General features: G+C 42.0%; 2 protein-coding genes across 5 annotated transcripts in view; both read right to left on the bottom strand.

Annotated features, from left to right (window-relative positions):
* Positions 1-20,258, bottom strand: part of GBF1 (golgi brefeldin A resistant guanine nucleotide exchange factor 1) — a 118,456-nt gene that overhangs the window by 22,275 nt on the left and 75,923 nt on the right. For all 4 annotated transcript variants that reach the window (XM_028098584.2, XM_028098582.2, XM_028098583.2 and 1 more), the window contains exons 4-8: positions 8,097-8,228; positions 3,279-3,397; positions 2,683-2,791; positions 2,109-2,169; positions 817-871 (exon numbers count right to left, since the gene is read on the bottom strand). In XM_028098584.2, the coding sequence (XP_027954385.1) occupies positions 817-871; positions 2,109-2,169; positions 2,683-2,791; positions 3,279-3,397; positions 8,097-8,228 (476 nt within the window). The remainder of the gene's footprint in view (positions 1-816; positions 872-2,108; positions 2,170-2,682; positions 2,792-3,278; positions 3,398-8,096; positions 8,229-20,258) is intronic.
* LOC148162148 (large ribosomal subunit protein eL37-like) lies at positions 13,006-13,527 on the bottom strand. Its single transcript, XM_088020101.1, has 2 exons — positions 13,371-13,527; positions 13,006-13,151 (listed from the first exon to the last, which is right to left on the bottom strand). The coding sequence occupies exons 1-2, from the start codon at positions 13,525-13,527 to the stop codon at positions 13,006-13,008; spliced, it is 303 nt and encodes a 100-aa protein (XP_087876227.1).

The following is a 20,258-nucleotide window of genomic DNA, read 5'->3' on the forward strand; positions in this document are numbered from 1 at the left end:
TGAGGTTCTTAAAGAGTAGTACCCTCTCTAACTGGTTCAGGGCTTTGGTCTGCTCCCCACTACTTAGCTCCAGTTTGTTGAGGAGACATGGAGAAATCTGTGAAAGACAGGCAAACGAACGATTTAAACAAAGTGACATAAACTCAGACACACGCCAACAGGGCAGAGGGCAGGAATGGGGATGGATGGCTAGGGAGAAGGAAGGTCAGGTGCATGCACCAAACAGCCAAGGATCATCTCCATGGGCAGAATCTCTTAGGGCTGCAAGGAGAATCATCAGAGGCCTGTGAAGTCCAGGACTTCAGTTCAAGATAGAAAGAGGCCATTCTTCCGACCACCATTCTTCTAGCAGTTTGAGAACCTTCTGATCTAGAGTCAGGCTTGATTTGTCTCGTCAACAGAGACTAGCCCAAGCGTGAGCCCAGTCTAATCCAGCATTAGGGTGGAACTTAGGGCATAGGGTCCTTAGGCCTCCTACCTGCCAACAAGGCTGGGCTTTGAGGGGATGGTAGGACATTCACCTTTATCAACATACATTTTTATTGCAACCTGATCGGCCTCACCAAGATTCCATGAAGGACTGGCTCACCAGCTTATGTGTTGGATCAACAAAGATAGGCTGGGAAGGAAAGGTTGGGGAAGAAGAGGTATCTGGGGAAAAATAAATTTCTCACTAAAGGAGTGACAGCTACTTCTAGATTCCAAGCAGACCTATATAGGCAAAAGCACGTTTTTGCTAAGCAAGGGTACCCAGGAAAATCGCCATAGCACTGAAGTTGGGAGACCAAGGTTTGGCTGAGGGACAGCAGGTCATACCTTCTTCATGTTGGTCCCCATATAGTTCTTGGGTTCTTCTTTAAACTGAGGTAACCTATAAGACAGAGAATCCCATGGTCTGTCGTTAGGGATAATAACAAATCTCCCCTGCATGCCAGCCATAGTCCAAAGATGCTCTGGGCCAGAGCATGCCCTGTCTCTTAGGAAAAGCTAGGAAGAGAAGCAGCTTTTTGAGAGCCTCATCAAAGGAAGAAATTGGGGGACTTATAACACTTTCTTAAAAAAGAAGGCAGTCACCAGGGCAAGGCGACGAAGTGCCCTTGGAGTATGGTGGCTCTTTTCATCCTAAACTGACTCCTTCCTACTTGTGTTTACTTGACAAGTATTGATGAACGCCACAAGATGGGGAAGAGGGCAGTCCATCAAAACCCCAGGAGACTGGGCAAAGAGTGAGGAGTTAAAGGTAGGCTGAGTTTTGAAACCAATAAATCTGAGCCTGAGGAGTAAGAACACTGCAGCAGGGCCCAGGGGCAGATCTAGTCTGTAGACAGTAAGAATTATTACTTATAGATTTGAGAGCAAAATGAAATCCCGTGGGGAAGTTTTTTTTGTTTTTTAACTAGACTATTTTTTAGAGCAATTTTAGGTTCATAGCAAAATTGAGCAGACAGTACATTGATTTCCCATATAATCCCAGCCCCCACAGATGCATAACCATCCCCATTATTAATATCACCTAAGGAGCCTTTAAAGCCCTTGCCTCAGTCAGCTCTTCTCAAAGTCAGTCTACTGAAAAAAGGTATAGGAAACAGGCAGTTAGGCATATTATGAAAAGACTTCCTAGGCCCTAAACTGAGGGCCTTGACTAGGGTAACCGGTGGTCCTGGGTTGCCAGAGACTGAAGGGTTTGCAGGGATGCAGGACTTTCAGTGCTAAAATCAGGACAGTCTGGGTAAACAAGGTTGTCACCCTAGCCTTGGTCCTTCCTCACAGAGCTCAGCACCCTATTCCAGGCTCCCTTGAATTTGGCTTCCTTTATGGGTTCCCTTTCCCAGCTACTGCCTGCACAGAAACAGACACAAGTTTGGGAAGCAGAACAAGGTCTGCCAGCCTAGATCAAATAACCCTCTGCCTCCCCCTGAGGCCAAGCCAGCTCCCTCCTCCTTCTCCCTTGTTCAGTAACCCTGGACCCAGGGAACTACCCCCATCCATAATCCCAGTGGCCCCTGAAGTGGCTGTAGGGTTGGCCAGGTCCCTGAAGTGGCTGTGTGGAAGCAGGCAGGCTCAAGAGGCCTGGGCAGCCGGGCTGAAGCAAACAGCAGCAGGTTTACCTTGTGAAGAGCAGCTGCACCATGTCTACGAGAGTGTGCTCTGCGGATTTTCTCAATAACTCTGCACAGGCAAAAACAAATAACACAGGTGTCATTACTTGCTGTGCTATTATCAGGAGACTTCTCAGAGCAGACTCCCCTCCAAACCTTGTTTACTAAGGATTATGCCAAACTTATTAAAACCAGCTCCAGCTCAGCTTGGCAGCCACAATTGCACTAGCCCACTAGGTGGCACTACCGAGTCAGGAGAAAAAAAAGGAGGGGGCACAATGATGTGTTTTCATGGGCTGCAGGCTAGTGTCAATCCCAGAAACCCCAAGGGAGTAAGATTTGGTGCCTGGGCTGAGTCAGTTGGGGATCTATCCCAGTTCCTGCCCTGACATAATGAACTAAGGTCTCTATTCTGCTGTACAATAATCAAGTAAAGACTTCGAGATCCCTATGGCTCCACAAGGTAGGTGATGGAGAAGTCCTGAGTTTTCTACCTCTCTGGGGTTCAGAGACAGCATCCTATATTTACACTCATGGACATTGGCCCTAGAAATGATGACAGGCCCAATATTCAAGCACCTACCACTGAGCCTCATTTCGAAGCAGATCCGGAAGCAAGACTGCATAATCTCACACACAGATTCATTGGTTAGGTGGGCACCCGCTGGGGTCAGCAACAGAGTCCGCAGCACCTACCAGGAAGAAAGAGATACAGTGATAAAGCAGGCTGGGTAAAGTGGGGTGCACCTGAGGGGAGAGAAGCTGCCTCCTGTTCCTCTAGTCTCCTATGGAAGCACTCAGGGGTTAGCAAGAATGCTGACCTCACTTCAGTTTGGTAGGGGGCATCTCCCAGGAGCTTGTCTTGGGAACTGTGCTCATTCCAGCCCTAGCCCAAAAGCCCAACAGATGGATGGCAGATATGGTCTGCCAGAGGTACATGTGTATTAAGGGCTTCTGGTATCTGCGATCAATTCATTTAAAGCTCTTAATTATTTCCTTAGAAGAAGCTTTTACTTTGGGTACCCGAGCTACTTGTTTGGAAACAAAGTAGCTCCCTAAGCCCCAGTGGAGTCAAAACACAGTTTCATGCTGCCTGCAGACTTGGGTAAGCATTGGGTAAGGAGGACTGACAGCACCAGCTCCTGGCCATCAGCCTAACTGCTCTTCCCCTCCATTTACCTGAAGGATTTTCATCAGGACAACCTCATCGCTGGCAGGATCTGTGCCCACAAAACGGGCATGGGTGACAGCATCTGCCATGTTCTCCATGCCCTCTGCTGTGCCCTCATGAGTGGGATCTGCTCCAACAAAAAAAGAGAAGACTAAATGGTACAGAGAGGAGAGACAGAAAAGGCAAGATATCCTGTATAGGATTTTGTTTTTCTCCTCTCCAATTACCTAACCCATGGCTACTTAAGCTACCTGAGAATTTTGCCCATAACTGGTTTTAAAAAGCTCCTCAGCACAAATCCCACTGTGTTAGACAGTGGTTCTCAAACTTAAGAATATATCAGAATCACTCAGAAAACTTGTTAAAAATACAAATTGCTGAGCCTGCTCTGAGAACTTTTGAATTAGCGGGGCCTGAGAATTTGCATTTCTAACAAGATCCCAGGAGGATTTAATGCTGCTGGTCAGGGGGATCTTACTTTGGAATCACTGGTGTAAACCTACTCATTTCATAAGAAAAGGCCTAGAAATATGAGTTTTTGGCCCACACCAAGGGCCAAGTAGAGCCAGACCTTTGAACACCAAGATTGTAGCTCATGTGTTCTCTTTCAACACATCTCTCTCTGGTTGTTTTTAGAGTTTTGTGTTCAGGTGCAAGTGAGGCTGGGGAGTAGGGCAAAGAAATGGACAGTCACTGCTGCCAATACTTAAACCTGGGTGCCACATTACAACAAATCAGAGACCTCTTCCTGCTTTGGTTTCATTTTTATTTAAAACAATATGACACAAACCAAGAATCATTTTACCAGCTTAACTAAACAAGCATTAGAAGAGAAAGGGGACAAACTAAACAGGACTGGAGGCTGGCTGACTAGGGAGCAGGAGGAAGAGAGAATTTCAATAGTGAATAAGAAGAGGGGAGAAGCTAGCTCAGCCAACCAGCACCATGCTGGAAACTAACACAAATGCTGCCAAGGGGGAAACTTGCTCCCATTCATGTGTTAAATATCCACAAGGAGAGCCAAAGAAGTGGCCTCTATCAAGGCCTACAAGGGTCCCGCAGAACCGCCTGGATTATCCTTGAAAGAGAAACATAAGTAGGAAAAAAAAGGCAGGGACAAGACAAAGCTTTGCAAGTGACAGAAAAAGTTGCTCCACAAGGGGCATGGTATAATACAGGGCACCTTCTAGTATTAAGAGGTGAGAATTAAAAGAACTCTTACCATTTTCTTTTTCCTAGTACCTGAAATTAAGAGTTCCTGAGCCTAAATTCAGGGGGATAGTTGAGAAACCAGAACATTTCCCTTGCAACAATGAGCCTGAAAACTTTCATTAATTATAAGTGGTTTTCATTTTTCTCTTCTGTCCTGGTTCCTCTCTGACACCTGGCCAAAGACTCAATTTGTCCTTACAGCATGCCCCTACTCAGCATCAGGAGTGGTTACTTAGAGGTCATGCAGAAGGAAGCCAATTTCATGATGATACATAGTATACGGGTGACCCAGCTCTTTCTATCACCCCAACTCTCCATGTTTCTCCCATTTGACTCAGAAAATCCTATACTCTGAAGGCCCTTGGCCTGAGTCTTCTCTCACAGCCCCATCTGACTGTCTTTATTCAGGCCTCCAGGGTCCATGGCAGGACCTTTCCTTGCACAGGAAATCCAGGGCCTCAGTGTTGTGTGGTGTTTCAGAGCTCAGTGAATGGCAGCTTTGCTCCCACCTCAAGGCTCCGAGGGGTCTATTTCTTCCCCTCTTTCAGTCATCTCCCTTGTTAAAGTAGTTTAACTGATCTCTTTGTAGCTCTTATCCTTTGAGCCTGAATGAAGTAGTAAAGTTAATCTTCTAAAAAGGCAGGTAAGAGTGACAGGTCTTTAGAACTACAGGCAGAGCCTGCCAGGCGATCAGTGGCACAAATCCTGGTCTGGCAGCTGTGTGGGGCCAAACAAAAGGCTGATCCTCGGAGTAGGACCTAAAATAATCCTAGAAGCCTTGGGTCACAGGATTGAAGGGTAAGGGATATTTCTTCTAGGATAGCCAAAATAAAAGATTGTTTGGCTTGGGCTCACTTAGCAGAACTTGTCTTCCCCAGAACCCCTTCCTTAGAATGTCCCCCTTTCCTGGCCACTCTGGAGCAGAATGCAGGGAAATTTGCCAATCTCAACTCCTTTGCCTTCTGGCTTTCATATACTCCTTCCTGCTCCCTTTCTGATGCCCACTGCAATCACCACCTCCAGCATTCTCTTTTCCCACCACAGGAAACTCCAATGACCAGCTGGCCTGAGGTCTCCAATGACAAGCTTGTCTGCCAAGCCCAGGAAGGGGAGAGAGTAACACTGACAAGAGAGCAGAGGGAAGAAGCACAGGGTGCGGTGGCTGGAGGCTGTGGAGAGATGACCTGCAGGTGGTGCTCAGGGTAAGGCTGGAAATAGCTGGGCCTGATTTTTGCTTAGGAAAAGTATGAAGCTAGGACCAGGGTGCCTAGACAGGCTTTTGCACCTCTTCAGAACCTAGCTGGCATCTAGGATTTCTGCTAAGGGTCCTGAATGCTTCAGCTAAGCAAATCCCACTTTCTAGAAAAGATAAAGCGTTTTCTTGCCCTGAACTGAAGGCCATTTTTTTTTCCTCGCTAGCTACAGCCTGAGCTATCTCTTTTCTTGTCTCCTTACTTAGAAACAAAGACAGCTGCCTGTTTTCTATGTTCTCACCCTTGCACACGGGCTAGCAATAGGGGAAAAGGAATTCAGGATCCTGAGTGACAAGACCAACTAAAAAGGAATCCAAAAAAGACAGTATAAACAAATTCAGAGATAATAGACTAGATAAAATATTTGGGCTAGATTGGGAGAAAATATTTGTAGTACTATGACAGACAATGGGTTAATATCCCCACTATACAAAGAACTCCTACAAATTAATAAGAAAAACAACTCAGTAAGAGGAAAAGGAGTTGTTCAAATGTTTAACTTAAAAAAAATTAAAAACAATAAAATAACAGTTTTCACCCATCGAATTAGCAAAAATAATACTGCTAATATTCAGTGCTGGTGACAGGGTGGGGAAATGGAAATTCTCAAACACTGAAGTATAAATACTATAATCTTCTGGGAAAGCAAGCTGGTAGTACCTATGAAAATATAATATGCACATGGCCATTAATCCAAAAATTTCAGGTACAGGAATCTGTCCTACAAAGGAAAATTAATAAATAAGGAGATATGAGCAAGAATGCTTATTTCCGCATTATTTATAGTGGCTCAAAATAGGAAACCTAAATATTAAATTTAATAAGAGAAAGATCTTTTAAAAAAGATTTTATTTATTGAAAGAATGCACATATGAGCGGGGGGCCGGGGGGGCTGGAAGGGGAGAGGGAGAAGCAGACTCTGCAGAGAATATGGGGATCCATGTGGGGCTTGATCCCAGGACCCTGGGATCATGACCTGAGCTGAAGACAGCCGCTTAACCAACTGAGCCACCCAGAAAGACTGATGTTGTATCTATACTATGGAAATTACACAGCTTTACTAAGAAGAAAAAAATCCTACCAGGGGCTGAGGGGAGGGGAAATGGTGTATTGTTCCCTAATAATTAGAGTTTCTTCTGGGGTGAAAAAGTTTGGGAAACAAATGGTGGTGGATGATTGTACAACACTGTGAAGGTAATTAATGCCACTGAATTATATACTTAAAAATGATTAAAATGACAATTTTTATATTATATATATCTTACCTAATAAAAGAAAAATATACAAACTTCTAGTTACAAGATACATAAGTTCTGGGCATGTAATGAATAACATTGTAGCTATAGTTAAAAATACTACATTGTATATTTGAAAGTTGCTAAAAGAGTAGATCTTAAAAGTCCTCATCACAAGAAAAAAAATTTGAAACTATACAAGGTGATGAGTGTTAACTAGATATTTTTTTAAATTTGTTATTGTTACGTTAATCACCATATATTACACCATTAGTTTTTGATGTAGTGTTCCATGATTCATTGTTTGTGCATAACACCCAGTGCTCCACACAGAATGTGCCCTCTTTAATACCCATCACCAGGCTAACCCATCCCCCCACCCTTCTCCCCTCTAGAACCCTCAGTTTGTTTTTCAGAGTCCATCATCTCTCATGGTTCATCTGAGTGTTAACTAGATTTAATGTGGTACTCATTTGTAACATACGTATACTAAGTCATTATGTTGTCTACCTTAAACTAATATATTATACATAAATTATATTTCAAAACTGGGGGAAAAAGAATAAATCAGAGGGATAATTATATCATGTACAATCTTTCTAAGTTAATACTATTAAATGAAAAAAGAAAATCCAAAGCACATACTCCTATTTTTTAAATGGTACTTTACATATCTTTATATACATGTAGAGAAAGGTATAGAAAGATTCAAACCAGCCTGTCAACATTATTTACGTAAGGAAGAAGGAACTTTGAGAGGAGACACCACTAATTTTTCTTTTAGTCACCTCTTTATTGTTTATCTTCTTAAAATAAGCATGCACCATATTTGAAAAATAACGTTAAAAAGAAACCAAACCAAACCTCCAAGGGTACCATACCCTTAATTCCCTCCAAAGCATAAAGAAACCAGAGTCCCAAGGAAATCCCCCCTCCTCTCCACTCTGCATAACCTGAGTCAATTAGCATGATGAGTAACCAATAACTGTCTTATTTCTCTCCTACAAGGAAACAGATGGCTAGGAGAAACCTTCTGTTGCCACCAGCTCACTACCTAAAGCCTGACCACCCCAGGAGAGGCAGGAAATGAAGTGCTGTGGTCATCCAAGTAAGCCTGAGCTCTTACCTATGAGTGCATAGGACAGGAACTTGTTGACAGAGGTGAGCGCCAGTCCAGTGATAGGGCCAGTAGTATCTTCAGAGCGAATCACTTCCAGAAATGGACGGAGGAACACATTGGGCTCAATTTCTGAGAGTTCTACAAGAAAAGAAACAGAAATGAAGGGATGTCATTTAACAAAAGCTAAACCCTAGAAAAAGGCCCTTCTCATCTTTGCCATAAGGCTAGAATTCTTAGTTACTAGGTCAATCTTCCTCTGGATTACCTTAAATCAAATCACAGACATTGTATTATTTTACCTATAAAATTTTTAGTATGTAGCTCAAAGATTAAGAAGTTAAAAAACAAACAAAACACAGTATTGGGGCGCCTGAGTGGTGCAGTCAGTTCAACGTCCAACTCTTGGTTTCAGCGAGGGTCATGATCTCAGGATCATGGGATGGAGCCCAGCATCAGGCTCAATGCTCAGCATGCAGTCTGCTTGAGATTCTCTCCCTCACTCTCCCACTGCCCCTCCTGCTTGTGCTTTCTCTCAAATCAATCAATCAATCAATCTTAAAAAACCCCACGGTATCATTATCATGCTTAAAAAAGTAGCAATAGGGGCGCCTGGGCGGCTCGGAAAGTTAACCGTCCAACTCTTGATCTCAGCTCAGGTCCTGATCTCAGGATCTTGAGTTCAGGCCCCACAGTGGGTGCTTTTTTTTTTTTTTTAAGATTTTATTTATTCATTTGAGAGAGAGAGTGCACACAGAGGGAGAGGGAGAAGCCAAATTCCCCGCTGAGCTGGGAGCCCTACACAGGGCTTGATCCCAGGACCTAGACATCATGACCTGAGGCGAAGGCAGACACTCAACCATCTGAGCCACCCAGGTGCCCCAATATGGTAAATTTTGTTATATATATATACATTTTTAGACAATTTAAAAATTAACAGTAATTCTTTAATGTCACCAAGTACTGTTGAGTCAATTTTCCATGTCCATTTCACCACTCCTCCTAGTGACAGATAGATAAACGTCATCTCAAGTTGACCAAACAGGTCCCAGGATGAGCTACCGTCTTTATGTCTTTTGCTGTTATGGTCAAGGTCACTTCTCTTAGAGATAAAAATGTAGCACACCCCAGGAAGGTGAGGGGAAACCCTGAGGTTTCTAGTCCTTGCTGAAAAATAAGCCTAAAAAGAACTAAAGGCTGCACAGTCCCTACTCCAGTTTGTAATCTTGGAAGGTCCTAACCACTCTTCCGCTTCCTTTCTGCCTAGAGCAAAGCAAAGGGCTAACTGCTCTGAGATGAAGGAGCAATTAATAATTTTTATTTTACAGATGAGAAAAATAAGGCTTAGATAAAACTACATGATTGGCCCCAAATCACATCTAATAAGAAGCAGAGCTGGGAATTGAATGCAGTCTGTATACATGCTTTCAAAACTTGTGAAACCATTAACATCTATTCTACCTAACTACCAGCACAAACTCCTGAATTTAGAAGGCTTCATTCCAGATCTGAGAAACTACACTGCACTGGCCTTGCTCTCTACCCTACTCTACAGAGTTTGTTTTTCTAGAGTCTGCAATGCTTTTATCTTTCAGAGACCAGCTCACTAAAAGGCTTCCTAAATTGCTCAGAAAGATTAAGGGGCATGATCAAGGCTGCCCACCTTTAGAGACAAAAGAAAGCCGGGTTTTCTAAGTACCTTCATTTTCATGCAAATGTAGGGAGCTTCCCACTCCATTCCTACCACCCCCCTCTTTGAGTAAACATTCCCTGGGCCCGGCTGCTCCTCAGATTAATGCTTTAATTAATTGGCAGATTGGGTAGCATTTTCCAAGCCTGTATGGACAGTGATCACATCAGCTGTATAAAACCTGCTTCTTATCCCCCACCTACCCCCACCTAGAGATGTACAATTTGCAGGAAAAACCTAGAAGAAAACCATTGTGTGTGGGAGGTGATAAGAGGGTTGAGATGTAAGGAATGGAAATACTAGGAAAAACTGAAATATATAAAATACTTTTGTGTAAAGCATATTAAAAAATATAAAGTCATCTAGTCTTGCTTTAGAAACATTAACTATTACATATGATTTGGTCACTTAAAAAATATGGTCATGGTTAGTATAGTTTGATATATAAAAGTCTAGATGGAAAAATAATCTTTAATTAAGAGGTGGGAAAGGAAAGATTTTCTGAGCTTTCATCCAGTTGCTATAACTATATTTTCTTCATGTCTTCCTTCATGGTGAAAGACTAGGGAAATTTTACAGCCATGGCTTGACACTTCCAGAGCGATGTGCATTTTTAATTTTTTTTTAAATAATATTTCCGGGCGCCTGGGTGGCTCAGTTGGTTAAGCGACTGCCTTCGGCTCAGGTCATGATCCTGGAGTCCCGGGATCGAGTCCCACTCGAGCTCCCTGCTCAGCAGGGAGTCTGCTTCTCCCTCTGACCCTCTTCCCTCTCGTGCGCTCTATCTCTCATTCTCTCTCAAATAAATAAATAAAATCTTTAAAAAATTTTCCTTTCTTTTTCTTTCTCTCTCTCTTTTAATAAAGATTTTTATTTATTTGACAGAGAGAGAGACAGTGAGAGAGGGAACACAAGCAGGAGGAGTGGGAGAGGGAGAAGCAGGCTTCCCGCAGAGCAGGGAGCCCAATGCGGGGCTTGATCCCAGGACTCTGGGATCATGACCTGAGCCGAAGGCAGTCGCTTAACCAACTGAGCCACCCAGACGCCCCATGTGCATTTTTTAATTTGGTAAAACCAACTCTTTCTGGTATAGTGTTCTATAAATTTTAACACATATATAGATTCCTGTAACCACCGTGACAGTGTGACAGTTGGGATACAGAACACTTTCATCGCCCCAGAAAACTCCCTCTTATCTCTTTGTAGTCACACCCTTCTCCCCACTGGAACCCCTGTCAGCCACTGAGGTATTCTCCATCACCACAGTTTTATCAAGAAGGTCATAAAATGAAATCATACAGTATGTTACTTTTGAGACTGGCTTCTTTCACTCAGCATGATGCCTTCACCTAAACTTCGGCTCAACAGTTTGTTCCCTTTTTATTGTTGTGTAGTATTCCATTGCGTGTATGTACCACAGTTTATCCATTCACTAGTTGAAAGACGTTTGGCTTCTCCAGTTTGAGGCAATTTTGAGTAAAGCTGCTATAAACGTTTGTGTACAGGTTTTTGTGTGAAGAACAATGGTTTGCATTTCTCTGGGATAAACACCCAGGAGCGGGATTTCTGGGTCAAAGGGTAAGTGTACGTTTAGCTTTATAAGAAACTGCCAAACTGTTTTCCAGAGTTTCCGTATCACTTTGCATTCCCACCAGCAATGAGAATTCTGGTTTCTCCACATCCTGTCTGGTACTTGGTATTTTCAGTATTTTTATTTAAGCCATCCTAACAGGTAGGTAGTGGTTCTCCATGTGGTTTAGATTTGCATTTCTTTAATGGCTAGTGACACTGAACATCTTTTTCATGTGCTTATTTGCCATCCATGTATCCTTTTTGGTCGACGTGTCTGTGTCCAAGTCTTTACCCCATTTTTTAAATTGAATTGTTTGTTTTCTTACTGTTGAGTTTAGAGACTTCTTTATTTATTCTGGATTCAGTCTTTTATTGGCAGTACAATGATTTACAAATGTTTTCTCCCAGTCTGTAGCTTGTCTTTTCAATCTCTTAACGGTATCTCTTATAGAACAGACATTTTTACTTTTGATGAAGTCTGGTGTATCAATTTTTTTTCTTTTGTGCATTGTTTTTGGTGTCATTATCTAAGTACTCTTTGCCTAATCCCAGGCCACGAAGATTTTTCCTATGTTTTCCTCTAAAAGATATACAGCTTGGGCGCCTGGGTGGCTCAGTTGGTTAAGCGACTGCCTTCGGCTCAGGTCATGATCCTGGAGTCCCGGGATCGAGTCCCGCACCGGGCTCCCTGCTCAGCGGGGAGTCTGCTTCTCCCTCTGACCCTCCTCCCTCTCATGCTCTCTCTCTATCTCATTCTCTCTCTCAAATAAATAAATAAAATCTTTAAAAAAATAAATAAAAGATATACAGCTTTATGCTTTTTGTTTACATCTGTGATCTATTTTGAGTTAATTTTTCTATAATGTGTGAGGTTTGCATGGAGGTTCTTTTTCTTTTTGCATATGGATGTCCGTTTGTTCCAACGACATTTATTGAAACAAAATTCTTTCTTCACTGAATTGTCACTGCACTCTTCCAATCATTAACTGGCCTTAAAAAAAAAATTTTTTTTAAGATTTTTAAATTTATTTATTTAATAGAGAGAGCACAAGCAGGTGGAGTAGCAGGTAGAGGGAGAGGGAGAAGCAGGCTCCCTGCTGAGCAAAGAGACCGACACGGGGCTTGATCCTAGGACCCTGGGATCATGACCCCAGGAGCCCCTAACTGACCTTATTTTTGTAAGTATATTCTGGGTTCTCTATTCTGTTCCACTGATCTGTGTATCTTACTCTCTGAAAGCAAACTGTCTTGATTAACTATATTCTAAGTCTTAAAATCAGGTAGTGTGATCCCTCCAACTTTATTATTTTTCAATACTGCTTTCAGCATTCAAGTTCCTTTGCCTTTCTATTTCAACATAAATTTGTCTATATTTACAAAAATCTTGCTGGGAATTTGATAGGAATTGCACTGAGTCTATAGTTTGGGAAGAAATGCCATCTTTACTAAGTTGTGTCTACCAATCCATGGACATGGTATAGTCTCTCTATATCTTGTTAGATTCTGTATATGTTTTGTTAGATGTATATTTTATTTGGTATGTTTGTAAATGGTATTGTGTTTCAATTTCAGTTTCCAGAAGTTCATTTTTAATATATAGAAATGTGACTGATTTTCTGTTGTTGTTTTAAATCAGAACATTTATTGTGTGACCAATCATTGAAATCCGTAAGATGAACTGGATGCTGCAACAGCTGCCCTCTTGGGCTTAAGTGTTGTTCCTTCACGGAATCCATGCCTGAATCTGCAGTATACAATTCTTAGGTGCCTCATTTGACCAGTCCCAGTGGGATTTCGTTTTTGTTTTTTTAAGATTTATTTATTTATTTGAGAGAGAAAAAGAGAGCACGCGCACTAGGGGGGAGTGGCAGAAGGAGATGGAGAGAGAAACCAAGGCAGACTCTGCACTGAGTGTAGAGCCAGATGCAGGGCTCGATTCCACTACCCCAAGATCACGACCTGAGCCAAAACCAAGAACTGCTTAACTGATGGCACCACTGGGTGCCCTGGTATTTCATCTTTTAGCCTTGGCACTCTAGTCGTACTTCTCTTCTGCTTGGCAGGATTGCCACATTTGCCATAGGTTGACTTCTGAAGGTCGCAGGCCTTAGAGGCACAGCGGCGACATAATGCGTGCATCTTACTGAGATGCTTTCCAAATGCTATCCCCTTCATCATCTCATCTGTATGGCCAAGACCAAGGAGACGAAATGTGACTGATTTTTGTGTGTTGACCTTATATCCTGTGACCTTACTAAACTCACTTATTAGTTCTAGGATTTTTTGTTTTTGTTTTTTGTTTTTTTTTGTTTAATGTACTATTTATTGACCATGTAATTTTTTATTGTTATGTTAATCACCATATATTACATCATTAGTTTTTGATGTAGTGTTCCATGATTCATTGTTTGTGCATAACACCCAGTGCTCCACGTAGAATGTGCCCTCCTTAATACCCATCACCAGGCTAACCCATCCCCCTTAGGATTTTTTGTTTTTGTTTTTGTAGATTCCTTGGGGTTTTCTGCACGGACAATTATGTTATCTGTAAACAGTGAGTTTTATTTCTTCCTTTCCAACTTACATGCCTTTTATTTCCTTTTCTTGACTCACTATACAGGCTGGGACTTCCAGTACTATGAAAGCAGCCATCTTTCCTTGCTGTCAATTTTAGGGTAAATGTATTCAGTGTTTCACTGTAGTCATAAGTTTTTTTTGTAAATGTTCATTATCATTAGTGGATTTCAATTTTATCAAATGCCTTTTTGTCATTAATTGATATGATCAAGTAGTTTTCCTTCTTTAGAATGTTAATACAGATTAACTGGTTTTCAGATATTGAATCATCCTTGCATTCCTAGGATTAAAACTCACTTAGTCTCAGTATATTACTCTTTTAATATATTGGTAGATTTTATTTGTTAATCTGCTTCATAAGCTCACTCTGGCATGAGAGGCCTGAAGTTGGCAGGAGTGATATCATATAAAGGCTTGGACAAAGTCCCATAGAGAACTCTCTGGAGGCTCTGGATGTGGCCCTTGCACAGTATATAATCCAGTCAATGGACAAGGGATCATTAGTCTCACTACTTCTCACTACTACCAATAGCCAGGCATATGACACTCAAGCTCATTTGTCAAATTAGGTAGTTAGAATCTATGACTGCTAAAATACATTCTTTCTGGCACTTCTATTCTGTAAATCAATGCTTTATGGAGACTTAGTGATGGCAAACTAGAAGAGCTGGACTTTTTTAAAAAAAGATTTTATTTTTAAGTACTCTCTATACTCTATGTGGGGCTTGAACTCACAACCCTGAGATCAAGAGCCACACACTCCACCAACTGAGCCTGCCAGATGCCCCAGAGCTAGTGTTTTTAATTAGCGCCCACCAGGAACCTTCACTATCACCCTCACTCCCATAACCCCTACAAAAAGAGAGAATCGTGATATATAAAATTAATTTTTCCAAGAGTTTGGTCAAGGCAGAATTGGAGTTTTGCTCTCTAGGTTCAACCGCTGATTGCTAGGAGCATCAGAGACACTCTAACAGGAACACCCCCTGCAGCTTTTGGTGGTGTTAGTGGGCGGAACAGACATGGCAGGGGAGACTGTGCTACTAGCAGGGTACCACTAGTGAGGACATTTCTGATTTAAGAGGTACCTCTTTGTAAACATGTTTAAAAAAAAACAAAAACAAAAAAACAAAAAAAAAACAGCCCTGGAATTTCAATTCAAAATCCTGTTAAGATGTTCAGATGGTCCTCTAAAATAGTGCTTTCTCAAACAGTCTGTGGTTAGGGCCAATTTATTTTTTTTCCTTTATGTCAATCCATTGCAGACCCATCATTTTATAAACTATAATAAAATGAACTGCTAGAGAATGAAATTTTAAAAACAAAGACATAATATAAACTCCATTTTATTATAAAATCAACAATATATAAAATTACTGTCAAGATGTTATAAAAATTTCTAAATGCTTTGCCTCAATTTCCGTATACATCCCATCATGTACCAAGCAGCAATCTGTGAACCTAAAATGGTTTATAGATTATACTTTGAGTAACAGTGCTCTAGAAAAATAAACCCTAATTTTCAACTGGCCATTCTAGAAAATCCTCCAAATCCTAGGATATTATGGCTAAGATAGGCCCTAAAAATAATTTACAAATGAGGGGTGCCTGGGTGGCTCAGTCAGTTAAGCGTCTACCTTTGGCTCAGGTCACGATCCTAGGGTCCTGGGATCGAGACCCACGTCAGGCTCCCTGCTCAGCAGAGAGCCTGCTTCTCCCTCTCCCTCTGCCTGCCTCTCTGCCTACTTGTGCTCTCTCTGTCAAATAAATAAAATCTTTTTTAAAAATTCACAAATGAGATAATTAAATTTAGAAAGGCTGGGATGCCTGGGTGGCTCAGATGGTTAAGCCTCTGCCTTCAGCTCAGGTCATGATCTCCAGGTTCTGGAATCGAGCCCCTTGTTGGGCTCCCAGCTCAGCGGGGAGTCTGCTTCTCTCTCCCTCTGCCTCTTCCCCTGATTGTGCTCTCTCTGTCTCTCTCTCTCACTCTCAAATGAGTAAATAAAATCTTAAAAAAAAAGATTTAGAAAGGTTAAGTAATTTGTAAAATGCTACAAAGCCAGTTAGTATTGGAACCAGGACTAGAAGTTGAGGGCACTATGTGAAAAAAAATAGGCTTCTGAATAGGATTTAGATTCCAGTTGGGCAACTTAATGGCTGTGTGATAGATACCAAATTTTTCAAAGCCTGTATTTTATCACCTGTAAAGCAGGTGTTAAAGAATTAAAATAAATTATATTTAAAAAGAAATAACAGCAGCTAACATTTATTTTTATTCTAGTTTTTTATTCTAGTTTTTTAGTCCTGAGTCCCAGTCCAGGGTTCTTAATACTGTAAGTTACTTTAAGTTCAGTTTATTTTATTTTTTTTAAGATTTTATTTATTTATTTATTTATTTATTTATTTATTTATTTATTTATTTATTTTAGAAAGACAGAGAGACAGGCACACACAAATGGGGAAAGGAGCAGAGGGAGAGGGATAAGCAGACTCCACAGTGAGTGTGGAGCCCGATGTGGGGCTCGATGCAGGGCTCAATCCCACGACCCTGAGATCATGACCTGAGCGGAAATCAAGAGTCGGACGCTTAACCAACTGAGCCACTCAGGCGTCCCAGTTCAGTTTTCTTTCTTTCTTCCTTTTTTTTTTTCTTTTTTCTTTCCTTCCTTCCTTCCTTTCAGATTTATTTATTTATTTGTCAGAGAGAGACTGACAGAGCAAAGCAGGGGGAGCAGCAGACAGAGGGAGAAGCAGACTCCCCACCGAGCAAGGAGTCTGATGCGGAACTTGATCCCAGAACCCTGAGATCATGACCTGAGCCGAAGGCAGACACTTAATGACTGAACCACCCAGGCATCCCTCAGTTTTATTTCTTAAGATCTAAGTAAATATCAAAAACTTCAAAGGCAAGCCTTCTATCTTTGATTACTAAACACTAAAAGGGATAAAAATTAAGGATAGATACCAAGATAACTAGTGGTTGTTATTTATGTATGGTGCAATTTCAGATAGCTCTTTTAATTTCTGAGGGTTTCAGCTTTCTCCAGGATATGCATAGTTATCAGAGAAAGAAAGAGATTCCCCTTTTTTAAACAAATGAGTGAAATATTCATCCTCCTTTTAGAAGAGATAAAAATAACAGTAATAGTAGCTACTATTTATGACCTTGTGCCATGCCATGTGCTAAGCAGCTTATATACCTTCTCTCTTCAAAATTATCCCTTTTTTTTTGTTTTAAGATTTTATTTATTTTTTGACAGAGACAGCAAGAGAGGGAACACAAGCAAGGGGAGTGGGAGAGGGAGAAGCAGGCTTCCCGCGGAGCAGGGAGCCCGATGTGGGGCTCGATCCCAGGACCCGGGGATCATGACCTGAGCCGAAGGCAGATGCTTAACGACTGAGCCACCCAGGCGCCCCCAAAATTATCCCCATTTTGAAGATGAAAATGAGACTGAGAAAGTAGATCTACCCACCAACTAACAAGTGGTGGAAATGAGAATCAAATCCAGGTTCACGTGACTCCAAAATCTGTGCTTGTAGCTGTTCAACTCCACTGCTTCCTACGAAGCCAGAACAGAAGAGTTTCTGGTGTTCTGCCTCCTGGCTCAGCCTGCCTGGCAAATGAGATTCAATTGTCTAGATCTTCTTCAAAAGAGTGAGAAAAGCTGCCCGAGTCCTTCAGGGGAAAGGTGCCCATGATGCTGCTCATAGTAAGCAGGCTGAATAATTTCACAACTAAGGAGACATCTGACACCACTGCCAAGCAGCCAAAATTCCCACCCTGGAAGGTTGTCAACTTCAAGGCACAAACAGTCCAGTAAACAGAGAGTGCAGATCAGGTAGAGGGGTACTCTGAAGGTGACTGGTCCATGTCCCAAGATGGGACAGAAAAAAGGGAAGGAGTACAAGGAGGGGAAATGCAACTTCTCATTGAAAAAAGAACACTTGGGATCCTTCTTGGATTAGGTCACCTGCTCCTAAAACCAAATTTGAGTCCTACTTCTGGCCAATCAGTGCTGAATAAGAACAATTGCAACAAGAATTATTAAATTATTTCTGGAGAAGCTCATGAACGACTTCAACACCAAACAAAGTGAAACCCTTTAGAGATGTCTTGGTTGTGTTCCCCTCATACTCTGTTCAACAGCAGTGAGCAGGGAGTTCAACTCCCTATATTAAGATATTAAAACAGATAAGTCTCAGTTTGGCCCAACATCAATCTGAGAATCTGCAGATGTCCCCCAAGTCTCTTGTCTTTCCAGATGATGAGTTGACCTGTCCAAAAGGGAATGAATCCTGACATTGTTTTCTCTTTTTACGTCAGAGCTGCCACCCTCACTGATAATCTATGCCAAAGGTCTCAACATGTGGCATCAAGTACTGCCCTTAGACAAAAGGGAACACTCTCTTCTTAGCCTACAGGGGAACAGTCACTCTCCTCCTAGGAGTTTGGGGTTCTCCAGCCTGCACAGCCTTTTCTCATTTGGCCAGCATTGGGCTGGCACATTCCTGAGCCAAAATGCACACATAAGCTGCTTTCCCTGGTAGCGAAGCTCTTCACTCCTGAGTGACTCTTGTCAGGGGCGGATGGGCATTCTCAATTGGATTACGCTGACAAGGAAAAAGGCCTGTGGTATATTATTTCAACACCATTTGGCTTCAGAAATGCCTGTCTCGACCCTTTTGCCCTCAGAGCCTATTTCTCCCTTCTTGCTTTCTAGAGGGTCACCAGCCTGCTCCCATCCTTGCTCTTCATCCTGCAAATACTGGCTCATGTTCCTGGAGACAGAATAGTGTCATTCACAAGGTAGATCATGTATAACAGACTAATAAATCAGAGCATGATACAAACAAAAGTCAAGTTCATTTACCCCTCTTGATATTTCTGTATCCAGAGACACAGACAAAATTATTTGAACATAAAAAGCTTTTGGGTTTTTGGCTTTTCTGTCTATGCCTGGACATTTTATTTTAGGAAAAATGGTCAGGTCCTCATATTCTACTTTTCTGACTATGTTATACCCAGGAATATTTTTGGCAAAAGTCAAAGTGAGATTGGGAATGATCTACAAATGGAATTTTTGAGATACTGTTAAGTTCAGTAGGAAGAAGCTGTTCTCTTTGAGGTCACTAGAGGACATCAAGAGTAGTGGTCCAAAGGATGAGCAAATCTAAACTTTGGTAAAGCCAGAAGGCCCTGGAGTATCTGCCACACCTGCCATACCTTTATTTCCAGACCTCAAATGGTTATGTAGGGATTTAGGCTTGACTTCAGGAACTGACTTGAACCAAGACTGACTGACAAAGGGCAGCTTTCAGAGAAATGTATTATCTTCCAGGCTTAAGGGTCAAACCCAGACAAGCCTTTGCAACCTTGCTCTATACAGCAGGAGAAATAAAGAAATGCCCTTGGCCCAGTCTTGGCCTATCTCAGGCAAAACACTTCACTTCTCTGGCCCATAGTTTCCTCATCCATAGAGTTTTCCGAGTGAAGGTGGTAGTGGCGGTAGTTTAACTAAATTCTTTAAGGCTCCTTTAGATTCCTAAAACTTATAAAATGCAAAGTACAGTTTGAGGTAAGTGCACATAAATGCAGACAGTCTGTTACAAAGGAAGCCTGGGGGAAAAGCAAGCCCAGTTTGTTTGTCTAAGCTCCTGACAGTAGATCCTCTTTTCTTAGCTATCACCTAACAGTTCCCAGATCTGTGCCAAATGCTTAGTTTCTCAAGGCGCCTTTAGACTTGGGAAGGGGGTCAATTATCTTTGATATTATGATCCTTAAGAGACAAAATATGATGTTGGGTTAATCACTACCACATCTAGGTACAAGGTGAATCCATGGGCCAGCATAAGATAATGGTACCAACCACTTACACTAAGAAAGGCAAATTACTTCTAATACTTGATCTTTTTAAAAAACTCTACAGAGGGGTGCCTGGGTGGCTCAGTTGGTTAAGCATCTGCCTTTGGCTGGGGTCGTGAGGATGGAGCCCCATGCCAGGCTCTCTGCTCAGCAGGAAGCCTGCTTCTCCCTCTTCCTTTGCCTGCCACTCCCCCTGCTTGTGCTCTGTCAACTAAATAAATAAAATCTTTAAAAAAAAAAAAAAACCTTTCGGAAGTATTCATTTTTTTTAAAAGATTTTATTTATTTATTTGAGAGAGAGAGAATGAGAGATAGAGAGCACGAGAGAGAAGAGGGTCAGAGGGAGAAGCAAACTCCCCGCTGAGCAGGGAGCCCGATGTAGGACTTGATCCCGGGACTCCAGGATCATGACCCGAGCCGAAGGCAGTCGCCCAACCAACTGAGCCACCCAGGTGCCCGGAAGTATTCA

This window comes from Eumetopias jubatus, unplaced genomic scaffold, assembly GCF_037043125.1.
Source record: "Eumetopias jubatus isolate StellerSeaLion01/CBP00866 unplaced genomic scaffold, mEumJub1_p1.0 scaffold_17, whole genome shotgun sequence".
NCBI lineage: Eukaryota > Metazoa > Chordata > Mammalia > Carnivora > Otariidae > Eumetopias > Eumetopias jubatus.

What these genes read in the sequence shown, in the direction of transcription:
- LOC148162148 (XM_088020101.1), bottom strand. Translation starts at nt 13,527, where the DNA reads ATGATGAAGGGGATAGCATTTGGAAAGCATCTCAGTAAGATGCACGCA. An exon ending in GACTAGAGTGCCAAGGCTAA is followed by an intron (nt 13,152 to 13,370) that starts AAGATGAAATAC and finishes TCTTAAAAAAAC; the next exon opens with AAAAACGAAATCCCACTGGG.